The 12975-nt window shown below is 49.2% G+C and overlaps 1 protein-coding gene across 8 annotated transcripts in view; it reads left to right on the top strand.

Annotated features, from left to right (window-relative positions):
• Nucleotides 1–12975, top strand: part of ITPR1 (inositol 1,4,5-trisphosphate receptor type 1) — a 208280-nt gene that overhangs the window by 148326 nt on the left and 46979 nt on the right. For all 8 annotated transcript variants that reach the window (XM_040358648.1, XM_040358650.1, XM_040358649.1 and 5 more), the window contains 3 exons: nt 1459–1642; nt 2057–2304; nt 4840–5040. In XM_040358648.1, the coding sequence (XP_040214582.1) occupies nt 1459–1642; nt 2057–2304; nt 4840–5040 (633 nt within the window). The remainder of the gene's footprint in view (nt 1–1458; nt 1643–2056; nt 2305–4839; nt 5041–12975) is intronic.

Raw genomic sequence — 12975 nt, 5'->3', positions numbered from 1 at the left:
TATTATCCGGCGGACCCGCTGCACAAGAAAGGAGCCGGCGAGCGTGCAGCGAATCACAAACTCGCTATAGAGTCGCTGGTGAGGGAAAAAGCACAGTGGTGTAGAAGAGATCCCCCGCCCTCCTCAGACCGGGGCCCCCGCCCTCCTCAGACCGGGGCCCCCGCCCTCCTCAGACCGGGGCCCCCGCCCTCCTCAGACCGGGGCCCCCGCCCTCCTCAGACCGGGGCCCCCGCCCTCCTCAGACCGGGGCCCCCGCCCTCCTCAGACCGGGGCCCCCGCCCTCCTCAGACCGGGGCCCCCGCCCTCCTCAGACCGGGGCGCCGCCCATTCCTCCAAAACCTTTCATGTCCCAACCGTAAAAAAAAATAGATTGATACAACAGAAGTATAATAGTTGGTGCCAGTGGGGCAGTGGACCCCAGAGGTCCCTCAAATGGTTAATGTCTGTGGTATAGGGGCCACCAGGGAACCATGGTCCCCGAATAATGGGGATAGTGGGCATATCCCCTCAATTCATTGGTATAGTGCCCCCCCCCCCTAGAAGTTAATGGCCCCCATACTTTGTTGGTGTCATTGGCATAGTGACCTCTCCTAATGACGTCTTTCTGAGGTCGGAGGAGCAACAGAACCATTTCAGGTCCGTCAGGTGCAGATAATAAAAATACCCCATGGAGATGTCAGCCAGGAGCCCTTCATTCATGAATCGGAGGGGTGATGAGCTGAAGTTGCACCCTGCAGAAGCTCAGTGAGAGCTGATTGGAACAGAGCTGAGGTTGTCAATCACAGGCTGTGTGTTGAAGCTCCCTCCCCTGTCACCTTTCATCTCTTGGTGTCAGGAAAACTTGTCAAAAGTGACTCATGCAGAGGAAGGAGGCAGCAGACAGAAATGGCACTCGGTGCTCTGTAATGAGACAAGTACACACTATAGGGGGATGTGCTTTGTTCAGATTTCATGTCTGAAGTTTACAACTTCTTTAATGGCTGATATACAAATAGTGCTCCTCAGTCATCCCATCCGGACCTTCCCATTGCACCTCCTATCTGGACCTTCCCCCATCCCGCCTCCCATCTGGACCTTCCCATCCCCCACCTCCCCCCATATCCCCATCTGGACCCTTCCCATCCCTGCCTCCCCCCCCCCCCCCCCATCTGGACCCTTCCCATCCCCGCCCCCCCCCATCCCCACCTCCCATCTGGACCTTCCCATCCCCCACCTCCCCCCATATCCCCATCTGGACCCTTCCCATCCCCGCCCCCCCCCCCATCTGGACCTTCCCATCCCCGCCCCCCCCCATCTGGACCTTCCCATCCCCGCCCCCCCCATCTGGACCTTCCCCTCCCCGCCTCCCATCTGGACCTTCCCATCCCCGCCTCCCATCTGGACCTTCCCATCCCCGCCCCCTCCCATCCCGCCACCCTATCAGAACCATGTGACAACGCTGTTCCCTCCTCTCCGCAGCATTCCTTCTTCTGCCGCCTCACCGAGGACAAGAAGTCGGAGAAGTTCTTTAAAGTTTTCTTCGATCGGATAAAAGTCGCCCATCAGGAAATCAAAGCCACCGTGACGGTGAACACCAGCGACCTCGGCAGCAAGAAGCGCGATGAGGAGCAATCTGAGAGGGAGACCCCGCACCGCAAGAGAGGTGGGGAGGGGCTAATGAAGGGGGAGGGGCTAATGAAGGGAAGTCCAGCCCAATGGGAGGCAATATTCTGAATGGGTTAAATTTGGTTTGCAGTTGTGGGCGGTAATAACATGTAGTCCCCGCCCCCATTTCATTAGAAAGGGGTCACTCCCTCTGGTAAATCTTAAGCTGCGCCCCCCCCCCCCCCCCCGCCACGGCATCTTCTAACCTTGTGAATTTCTATGTTGAGGTCTGCTCATTGATGGGGGGGGGGCGGGGGAGAGACTGAGGAAATGCTTGCTTTTATCTGCAGCAGACTGGTGACATCTCAAGCTAGGCAAAGTTACAATGTACAGTCTGATCATTGGGGGAGGGGAGACCTAGTCACTGATTGGAGGAGGTTTTTGTAACGTGTGGGGAATTTTCTCTCTCCAGTCCTGGAGGCCGGTTTGCAGATCACGGAAGAGGCGAAGGATCAGCTGATGGAGGCCACTGTCGCCACCAAGAAGGCGTTCAACTCTTTCCGCCGGGAAGCCGACCCCGACGATCATTTCTCCGCCAACGAGGGGGGATTGGCCGAGAAAGGGCGGGACGAGCTGGAAATGAGCCCCATCATCGCCATCATGCAGCCAATCCTGCGCTTCCTACAGCTGCTCTGCGAGAACCACAACAGGGACCTGCAGGTAAGTTGTGATTGGAGGGGGTGGGGCAAGTCTCCCCATTGTGGGAGGGGCAGAGACACAAACTACTGCAGGGAATCTCCCCATTGTGGGAGGGGCAGAGACACAAACTACTGGGGGAAATCTCCCCATTGTGGGAGGGGCAGAGACACAAACTACTGCAGGAAATCTCCCCATTGTGGGAGGGGCAGAGACACAAACTACTGCAGGAAATCTCATCATTGTGGGAGGGGCAGAGACACAAACTACTGGGGGAAATCTCCCCATTGTGGGAGGGGCAGAGACACAAACTACTGCAGGAAATCTCCCCATTGTGGGAGGGGCAGAGACACAAACTACTGCAGGAAATCTCACCATTGTGGGTGGGGCAGAGACACAAACTACTGCAGGGAAATCTCCCCATTGTGGGAGGGGCAGAGACACAAACTACTGCAGGGAAATCTCCCTATTGTGGGAGGGGCAGAGACACAAACTACTGCAGGAAATCTCCCCATTGTGGGAGGGGCAGAGACACAAACTACTGCAGGAAATCTCCCCATTGTGGGAGGGGCAGAGACACAAACTACTGCAGGAAATCTCCCCATTGTGGGAGGGGCAGAGACACAAACTACTGCAGGAAATCTCACCACTGTGGGAGGGGCAGAGACACAAACTACTGCAGGAAATCTCACCATTGTGGGAGGGGCAGAGACACAAACTACTGCGGGAAATCTCCTCATTGTGGGAGGGGCAGAGACACAAACTACTGCAGGAAATCCCCATTGTGGGAGGGGCAGAGACACAGACTACTGCAGGAAATCTCCTCATTGTGGGAGGGGCAGAGACACAAACTACTGCAGGGAAATCTCCCTATTGTGGGAGGGGCAGAGACACAAACTACTGCAGGAAATCTCACCATTGTGGGAGGGGCAGAGACACAAACTACTGCAGGAAATCTCCCCATTGTGGGAGGGGCAGAGACACAAACTACTGCAGGAAATCTCCTCATTGTGGGAGGAGCAGAGACACAAACTACTGCAGGAAATCTCCCCATTGTGGGAGGGGCAGTGACACAAACTACTGCAGGAAATCTCCTCATTGTGGGAGGGGCAGAGACACAAACTACTGCAGGAAATCTCCCCATTGTGGGAGGGGCAGAGACACAAACTACTGCAGGAAATCTCCCCATTGTGGGAGGGGCAGAGACACAAACTACTGCAGGGAAATCTCCCTATTGTGGGAGGGGCAGAGACACAAACTACTGCAGGAAATCTCCCCATTGTGGGAGGGGCAGAGACACAAACTACTGCAGGAAATCTCCCCATTGTGGGAGGGGCAGAGACACAAACTACTGCAGGAAATCTCACCATTGTGGGAGGGGCAGAGACACAAACTACTGCAGGGAAATCTCCCTATTGTGGGAGGGGCAGAGACACAAACTACTGCAGGAAATCTCCCCATGGTGGGAGGAGCAGAGACACAAACTACTGCAGGAAACCTCCCCATTGTGGGAGGGGCAGAGACACAAACTACTGCAGGAAATCTCCCCATTGTGGGAGGGGCAGAGACACAAACTACTGCAGGAAATCTCCCCATTGTGGGAGGAGCAGAGACACAAACTACTGCAGGAGATCTCCCCATTGTGGGAGGGGCAGAGACACAAACTACTGCAGGAAACCTCCCCATTGTGGGAGGGGCAGAGACACAAACTACTGCAGGGAAATCTCCCTATTGTGGGAGGGGCAGAGACACAAACTACTGCAGGAAATCTCCCCATTGTGGGAGGGGCAGAGACACAAACTACTGCAGGAAACCTCCCCATTGTGGGAGGGGCAGAGACACAAACTACTGCAGGAAATCTCATCATTGTGGGAGGGGCAGAGACACAAACTACTGCAGGAAATCTCCCCATTGTGGGAGGGGCAGAGACACAAACTACTGCAGGGAAATCTCCCTATTGTGGGAGGGGCAGAGACACAAACTACTGCAGGAAATCTCCCCATTGTGGGAGGGGCAGAGACACAAACTACTGCAGGAAATCTCCCCATTGTGGGAGGGGCAGAGACACAAACTACTGCAGGAAATCTCCTCATTGTGGGAGGGGCAGAGACACAAACTACTGCAGGAAATCTCACCATTGTGGGAGGGGCAGAGACACAAACTACTGCAGGGAATCTCCCCATTGTGGGAGGGGCAGAGACACAAACTACTGCAGGAAATCTCCCCATTGTGGGAGGGGCAGAGACCCAAACTACTGCAGGGAAATCTCCCCATTGTGGGAGGGGCAGAGACACCAACTACTGCAGGAAATCTCCCCATTGTGGGAGGGGCAGAGACACAAACTACTGCAGGAAATCTCCCCATTGTGGGAGGGGCAGAGACACAAACTACTGCAGGAAATCCCCATTGTGGGAGGGGCAGAGACACAAACTACTGCAGGAAATCCCCATTGTGGGAGGGGCAGAGACACAAACTACTGGGGGAATATCTCCATTGTGGGAGGGGCAGAGACGCAAACCAATTTCCAGTCACATTTATTGCGTTTTTTTATTTCTCCAGAACTTCCTGCGCTGCCAGAACAACAAGACCAACTACAACCTGGTGTGCGAGACGCTGCAGTTCCTGGACTGTATCTGCGGCAGCACCACGGGGGGCCTGGGCCTGCTGGGCCTCTATATCAACGAGAAGAACGTGGCCCTCATTAACCAGACGCTGGAGAGCCTGACGGAGTACTGCCAGGGCCCGTGCCATGAGAACCAGGTGTGTATTCCTGGGGCCCCGCTCTCTGATTGGGCCCATGTCTACACATTACATAAGGGCCCCACTATCCAATTGTGCCCGTCTCTGTACACATAAGGGCCCCGCTCTCTGATTGGCCCGTCTCTGTACACATTACATAAGGGCCCCGCTCTCTGGCCCGTCTCTGTACACATTACATAAGGGCCCCACTATCCAATTGGGTCCGTCTCTGTACACATTAGGGCCCCGCTCTCCAATTGGGTCCGTCTCTGTACACATAAGGGCCCCGCTCTCTGATTGGCCCGTCTCTGTACACATAAGGGCCCCGCTCTCTGATTGGCCCGTCTCTGTACACATAAGGGCCCCGCTCTGTGATTGGCCCGTCTCTGTACACATTACATAAGGGCCCCGCGCACATGTTGGGTGATTCCTGGAACGCTCTGTGACTTGTTATGTAATGTGCAGCTCTGGGGCCACGCCTCGGGATGCCATCCTGTACACGGCATGCTTCGAAAGCTGCGGCACAACGGGCGTGCCTGGCACACAGACCGCCGTCCCTCACCGCGCCGAGTCTGAACAAAGCGTGAAAGTTCTGAGGTCTGATAGTCGCCCGGCCGGTTTGGGTAGACGGGATCCTGCCAAGGACAAAGACTTGGCTCAGGGATGGGAGATTTATGGTACCAACAAGAACACGGGGACAACCAGACCACAGACTTCCTATAATAAGATCGGTGTGAGAGAACGATCGTCTGTAGACTTGTCTTCCTATAAGATCGGTGTGAGAGAACGATCGTCTGCAGACTTCCTATAATAAGATCGGTGCGAGAGAACGATCGTCTGCAGACTTCCTATAATAAGATCGGTGCGAGAGAACGATCGTCTGTAGACTTCCTATAATAAGATCGGTGTGAGAGAACGATCGTCTGTAGACTTCCTATAATAAGATCGGTGTGAGAGAACGATCGTCTGCAGACTTCCTATAATAAGATCGGTGTGAGAGAACGATCGTCTGTAGACTTCCTATAATAAGATCGGTGTGAGAGAACGATCGTCTGTAGACTTCCTATAATAAGATCGGTGCGAGAGAACGATCGTCTGCAGACTTCCTATAATAAGATCGGTAGTGAGAGATCGATCGTCTGTAGACTTCCTATAATAAGATCGGTGCGAGAGAACGATCGTCTGCAGACTTCCTATAATAAGATCGGTGTGAGAGAACGATCGTCTGCAGACTTGTCTTCCTATAATAAGATCGGTGTGAGAGAACGATCGTCTGTAGACTTCCTATAATAAGATCGGTGTGAGAGAACGATCGTCTGCAGACTTCCTATAATAAGATCGGTGTGAGAGAACGATCGTCTGTAGACTTCCTATAATAAGATCGGTGCGAGAGAACGATCGTCTGTAGACTTCCTATAATAAGATCGGTGTGAGAGAACGATCGTCTGTAGACTTCCTATAATAAGATCGGTGTGAGAGAACGATCGTCTGCAGACTTCCTATAATAAGATCGGTGTGAGAGAACGATCGTCTAGACTTCCTATAATAAGATCGGTGTGAGAGAACGATCGTCTGTAGACTTCCTATAATAAGATCGGTGCGAGAGAACGATCGTCTGCAGACTTCCTCTGATAAGATCGGTGCGAGAGAACGATCGTCTGCAGACTTCCTATAATAAGATCGGTGTGAGAGAACGATCGTCTGCAGACTTCCTATAATAAGATCGGTGTGAGAGAACGATCGTCTGCAGACTTCCTATAATAAGATCGGTGCGAGAGAACGATCGTCTGTAGACTTGTCTTCCTATAATAAGATCGGTGTGAGAGAACGATCGTCTGCAGACTTCCTATAATAAGATCGGTGCGAGAGAACGATCGTCTGTAGACTTCCTATAATAAGATCGGTGCGAGAGAACGATCGTCTGTAGACTTCCTATAATAAGATCGGTGTGAGAGAACGATCGTCTGTAGACTTCCTATAATAAGATCGGTGTGAGAGAACGATCGTCTGCAGACTTCCTATAATAAGATCGGTGCGAGAGAACGATCGTCTGCAGACTTCCTATAATAAGATCGGTGTGAGAGAACGATCGTCTGCAGACTTGTCTTCCTATAATAAGATCGGTGTGAGAGAACGATCGTCTGTAGACTTCCTATAATAAGATCGGTGTGAGAGAACGATCGTCTGCAGACTTCCTATAATAAGATCGGTGTGAGAGAACGATCGTCTGTAGACTTCCTATAATAAGATCGGTGCGAGAGAACGATCGTCTGTAGACTTCCTATAATAAGATCGGTGTGAGAGAACGATCGTCTGTAGACTTGTCTTCCTATAAGATCGGTGTGAGAGAACGATCGTCTGCAGACTTCCTATAATAAGATCGGTGCGAGAGAACGATCGTCTGCAGACTTCCTATAATAAGATCGGTGCGAGAGAACGATCGTCTGTAGACTTCCTATAATAAGATCGGTGTGAGAGAACGATCGTCTGTAGACTTCCTATAATAAGATCGGTGTGAGAGAACGATCGTCTGCAGACTTCCTATAATAAGATCGGTGTGAGAGAACGATCGTCTGTAGACTTCCTATAATAAGATCGGTGTGAGAGAACGATCGTCTGTAGACTTCCTATAATAAGATCGGTGCGAGAGAACGATCGTCTGCAGACTTCCTATAATAAGATCGGTAGTGAGAGATCGATCGTCTGTAGACTTCCTATAATAAGATCGGTGCGAGAGAACGATCGTCTGCAGACTTCCTATAATAAGATCGGTGTGAGAGAACGATCGTCTGCAGACTTGTCTTCCTATAATAAGATCGGTGTGAGAGAACGATCGTCTGTAGACTTCCTATAATAAGATCGGTGTGAGAGAACGATCGTCTGCAGACTTCCTATAATAAGATCGGTGTGAGAGAACGATCGTCTGTAGACTTCCTATAATAAGATCGGTGCGAGAGAACGATCGTCTGTAGACTTCCTATAATAAGATCGGTGTGAGAGAACGATCGTCTGTAGACTTCCTATAATAAGATCGGTGTGAGAGAACGATCGTCTGCAGACTTCCTATAATAAGATCGGTGTGAGAGAACGATCGTCTAGACTTCCTATAATAAGATCGGTGTGAGAGAACGATCGTCTGTAGACTTCCTATAATAAGATCGGTGCGAGAGAACGATCGTCTGCAGACTTCCTCTGATAAGATCGGTGCGAGAGAACGATCGTCTGCAGACTTCCTATAATAAGATCGGTGTGAGAGAACGATCGTCTGCAGACTTCCTATAATAAGATCGGTGTGAGAGAACGATCGTCTGCAGACTTCCTATAATAAGATCGGTGCGAGAGAACGATCGTCTGTAGACTTGTCTTCCTATAATAAGATCGGTGTGAGAGAACGATCGTCTGCAGACTTCCTATAATAAGATCGGTGCGAGAGAACGATCGTCTGTAGACTTCCTATAATAAGATCGGTGCGAGAGAACGATCGTCTGTAGACTTCCTATAATAAGATCGGTGTGAGAGAACGATCGTCTGTAGACTTCCTATAATAAGATCGGTGTGAGAGAACGATCGTCTGCAGACTTCCTATAATAAGATCGGTGCGAGAGAACGATCGTCTGCAGACTTCCTATAATAAGATCGGTGTGAGAGAACGATCGTCTGCAGACTTCCTATAATAAGATCGGTGTGAGAGAACGATCGTCTGCAGACTTGTCTTCCTATAATAAGATCGGTGTGAGAGAACGATCGTCTGTAGACTTCCTATAATAAGATCGGTGTGAGAGAACGATCGTCTGCAGACTTCCTATAATAAGATCGGTGTGAGAGAACGATCGTCTGTAGACTTCCTATAATAAGATCGGTGCGAGAGAACGATCGTCTGTAGACTTCCTATAATAAGATCGGTGTGAGAGAACGATCGTCTGTAGACTTCCTATAATAAGATCGGTGTGAGAGAACGATCGTCTGCAGACTTCCTATAATAAGATCGGTGTGAGAGAACGATCGTCTAGACTTCCTATAATAAGATCGGTGTGAGAGAACGATCGTCTGTAGACTTCCTATAATAAGATCGGTGCGAGAGAACGATCGTCTGCAGACTTCCTCTGATAAGATCGGTGCGAGAGAACGATCGTCTGCAGACTTCCTATAATAAGATCGGTGTGAGAGAACGATCGTCTGCAGACTTCCTATAATAAGATCGGTGTGAGAGAACGATCGTCTGCAGACTTCCTATAATAAGATCGGTGCGAGAGAACGATCGTCTGTAGACTTGTCTTCCTATAATAAGATCGGTGTGAGAGAACGATCGTCTGCAGACTTCCTATAATAAGATCGGTGCGAGAGAACGATCGTCTGTAGACTTCCTATAATAAGATCGGTGCGAGAGAACGATCGTCTGTAGACTTCCTATAATAAGATCGGTGTGAGAGAACGATCGTCTGTAGACTTCCTATAATAAGATCGGTGTGAGAGAACGATCGTCTGCAGACTTCCTATAATAAGATCGGTGTGAGAGAACGATCGTCTAGACTTCCTATAATAAGATCGGTGTGAGAGAACGATCGTCTGTAGACTTCCTATAATAAGATCGGTGCGAGAGAACGATCGTCTGTAGACTTCCTATAATAAGATCGGTGTGAGAGAACGATCGTCTGCAGACTTCCTCTGATAAGATCGGTGCGAGAGAACGATCGTCTGCAGACTTCCTATAATAAGATCGGTGTGAGAGAACGATCGTCTGCAGACTTCCTATAATAAGATCGGTGCGAGAGAACGATCGTCTGCAGACTTCCTATAATAAGATCGGTGTGAGAGAACGATCGTCTGCAGACTTCCTATAATAAGATCGGTGCGAGAGAACGATCGTCTGTAGACTTGTCTTCCTATAATAAGATCGGTGTGAGAGAACGATCGTCTGCAGACTTCCTATAATAAGATCGGTGCGAGAGAACGATCGTCTGTAGACTTCCTATAGTAAGATCGGTGTGAGAGAACGATCGTCTGCAGACTTCCTATAATAAGATCGGTGTGAGAGAACGATCGTCTGCAGACTTCCTATAATAAGATCGGTGCGAGAGAACGATCGTCTGTAGACTTCCTATAATAAGATCGGTGTGAGAGAACGATCGTCTGTAGACTTCCTATAATAAGATCGGTGTGAGAGAACGATCGTCTGCAGACTTCCTATAATAAGATCGGTGCGAGAGAACGATCGTCTGCAGACTTCCTATAATAAGATCGGTGTGAGAGAACGATCGTCTGCAGACTTCCTATAATAAGATCGGTGCGAGAGAACGATCGTCTGTAGACTTCCTATAATAAGATCGGTGTGAGAGAACGATCGTCTGCAGACTTCCTATAATAAGATCGGTGTGAGAGAACGATCGTCTGTAGACTTCCTATAATAAGATCGGTGTGAGAGAACGATCGTCTGTAGACTTCCTATAATAAGATCGGTGTGAGAGAACGATCGTCTGCAGACTTCCTATAATAAGATCGGTGCGAGAGAACGATCGTCTGCAGACTTCCTATAATAAGATCGGTGTGAGAGAACGATCGTCTGTAGACTTCCTATAATAAGATCGGTGTGAGAGAACGATCGTCTGTAGACTTCCTATAATAAGATCGGTGTGAGAGAACGATCGTCTGCAGTCTTCCTATAATAAGATCGGTGCGAGAGAACGATCGTCTGTAGACTTGTCTTCCTATAATAAGATCGGTGTGAGAGAACGATCGTCTGCAGACTTCCTATAATAAGATCGGTGCGAGAGAACGATCGTCTGCAGACTTCCTATAATAAGATCGGTGCGAGAGAACGATCGTCTGCAGACTTCCTATAATAAGATCGGTGTGAGAGAACGATCGTCTGCAGACTTCCTATAATAAGATCGGTGCGAGAGAACGATCGTCTGTAGACTTCCTATAATAAGATCGGTGTGAGAGAACGATCGTCTGTAGACTTCCTATAATAAGATCGGTGCGAGAGAACGATCGTCTGCAGTCTTCCTATAATAAGATCGGTGCGAGAGAACGATCGTCTGTAGACTTGTCTTCCTATAATAAGATCGGTGCGAGAGAACGATCGTCTGCAGACTTCCTATAATAAGATCGGTGCGAGAGAACGATCGTCTGCAGACTTCCTATAATAAGATCGGTGCGAGAGAACGATCGTCTGCAGACTTCCTATAATAAGATCGGTGTGAGAGAACGATCGTCTGCAGACTTCCTATAATAAGATCGGTGTGAGAGAACGATCGTCTGTAGACTTCCTATAATAAGATCGGTGTGAGAGAACGATCGTCTGTAGACTTGTCTTCCTATAATAAGATCGGTGTGAGAGAACGATCGTCTGCAGACTTCCTATAATAAGATCGGTGTGAGAGAACGATCGTCTGTAGACTTCCTATAATAAGATCGGTGTGAGAGAACGATCGTCTGTAGACTTGTCTTCCTATAATAAGATCGGTGTGAGAGAACGATCGTCTGCAGACTTCCTATAATAAGATCGGTGTGAGAGAACGATCGTCTGTAGACTTCCTATAATAAGATCGGTGTGAGAGAACGATCGTCTGTAGACTTCCTATAATAAGATCGGTGCGAGAGAACGATCGTCTGCAGTCTTCCTCTGATAAGATCGGTGCGAGAGAACGATCGTCTGTAGACTTCCTATAATAAGATCGGTGTGAGAGAACGATCGTCTGCAGACTTCCTATAATAAGATCGGTGCGAGAGAACGATCGTCTGTAGACTTGTCTTCCTATAATAAGATCGGTGTGAGAGAACGATCGTCTGCAGACTTCCTATAATAAGATCGGTGCGAGAGAACGATCGTCTGCAGACTTCCTATAATAAGATCGGTGTGAGAGAACGATCGTCTGTAGACTTCCTATAATAAGATCGGTGCGAGAGAACGATCGTCTGCAGTCTTCCTCTGATAAGATCGGTGCGAGAGAACGATCGTCTGTAGACTTCCTATAGTAAGATCGGTGTGAGAGAACGATCGTCTGTAGACTTCCTATAATAAGATCGGTGTGAGAGAACGATCGTCTGTAGACTTCCTATAATAAGATCGGTGCGAGAGAACGATCGTCTGCAGTCTTCCTCTGATAAGATCGGTGCGAGAGAACGATCGTCTGTAGACTTCCTATAATAAGATCGGTGTGAGAGAACGATCGTCTGCAGACTTCCTATAATAAGATCGGTGCGAGAGAACGATCGTCTGTAGACTTGTCTTCCTATAATAAGATCGGTGTGAGAGAACGATCGTCTGCAGACTTCCTATAATAAGATCGGTGTGAGAGAACGATCGTCTGCAGACTTCCTATAATAAGATCGGTAGTGAGAGAACGATCGTCTGTAGACTTCCTATAATAAGATCGGTGTGAGAGAACGATCGTCTGCAGACTTCCTATAATAAGATCGGTGCGAGAGAACGATCGTCTGTAGACTTCCTATAATAAGATCGGTGTGAGAGAACGATCGTCTGTAGACTTCCTATAATAAGATCGGTGTGAGAGAACGATCGTCTGTAGACTTCCTATAATAAGATCGGTGCGAGAGAACGATCGTCTGCAGTCTTCCTATAATAAGATCGGTGCGAGAGAACGATCGTCTGTAGACTTGTCTTCCTATAATAAGATCGGTGCGAGAGAACGATCGTCTGCAGACTTCCTATAATAAGATCGGTGCGAGAGAACGATCGTCTGCAGACTTCCTATAATAAGATCGGTGTGAGAGAACGATCGTCTGCAGACTTCCTATAATAAGATCGGTGTGAGAGAACGATCGTCTGTAGACTTCCTATAATAAGATCGGTGTGAGAGAACGATCGTCTGTAGACTTGTCTTCCTATAATAAGATCGGTGTGAGAGAACGATCGTCTGCAGACTTCCTATAATAAGATCGGTGTGAGAGAACGATCGTCTGTAGACTTCCTATAATAAGATCGGTGTGAGA

This window comes from Rana temporaria, chromosome 7, assembly GCF_905171775.1.
Source record: "Rana temporaria chromosome 7, aRanTem1.1, whole genome shotgun sequence".
Lineage (NCBI taxonomy): Eukaryota > Metazoa > Chordata > Amphibia > Anura > Ranidae > Rana > Rana temporaria.
This window is presented reverse-complemented; position numbering and strand designations above follow the sequence as displayed.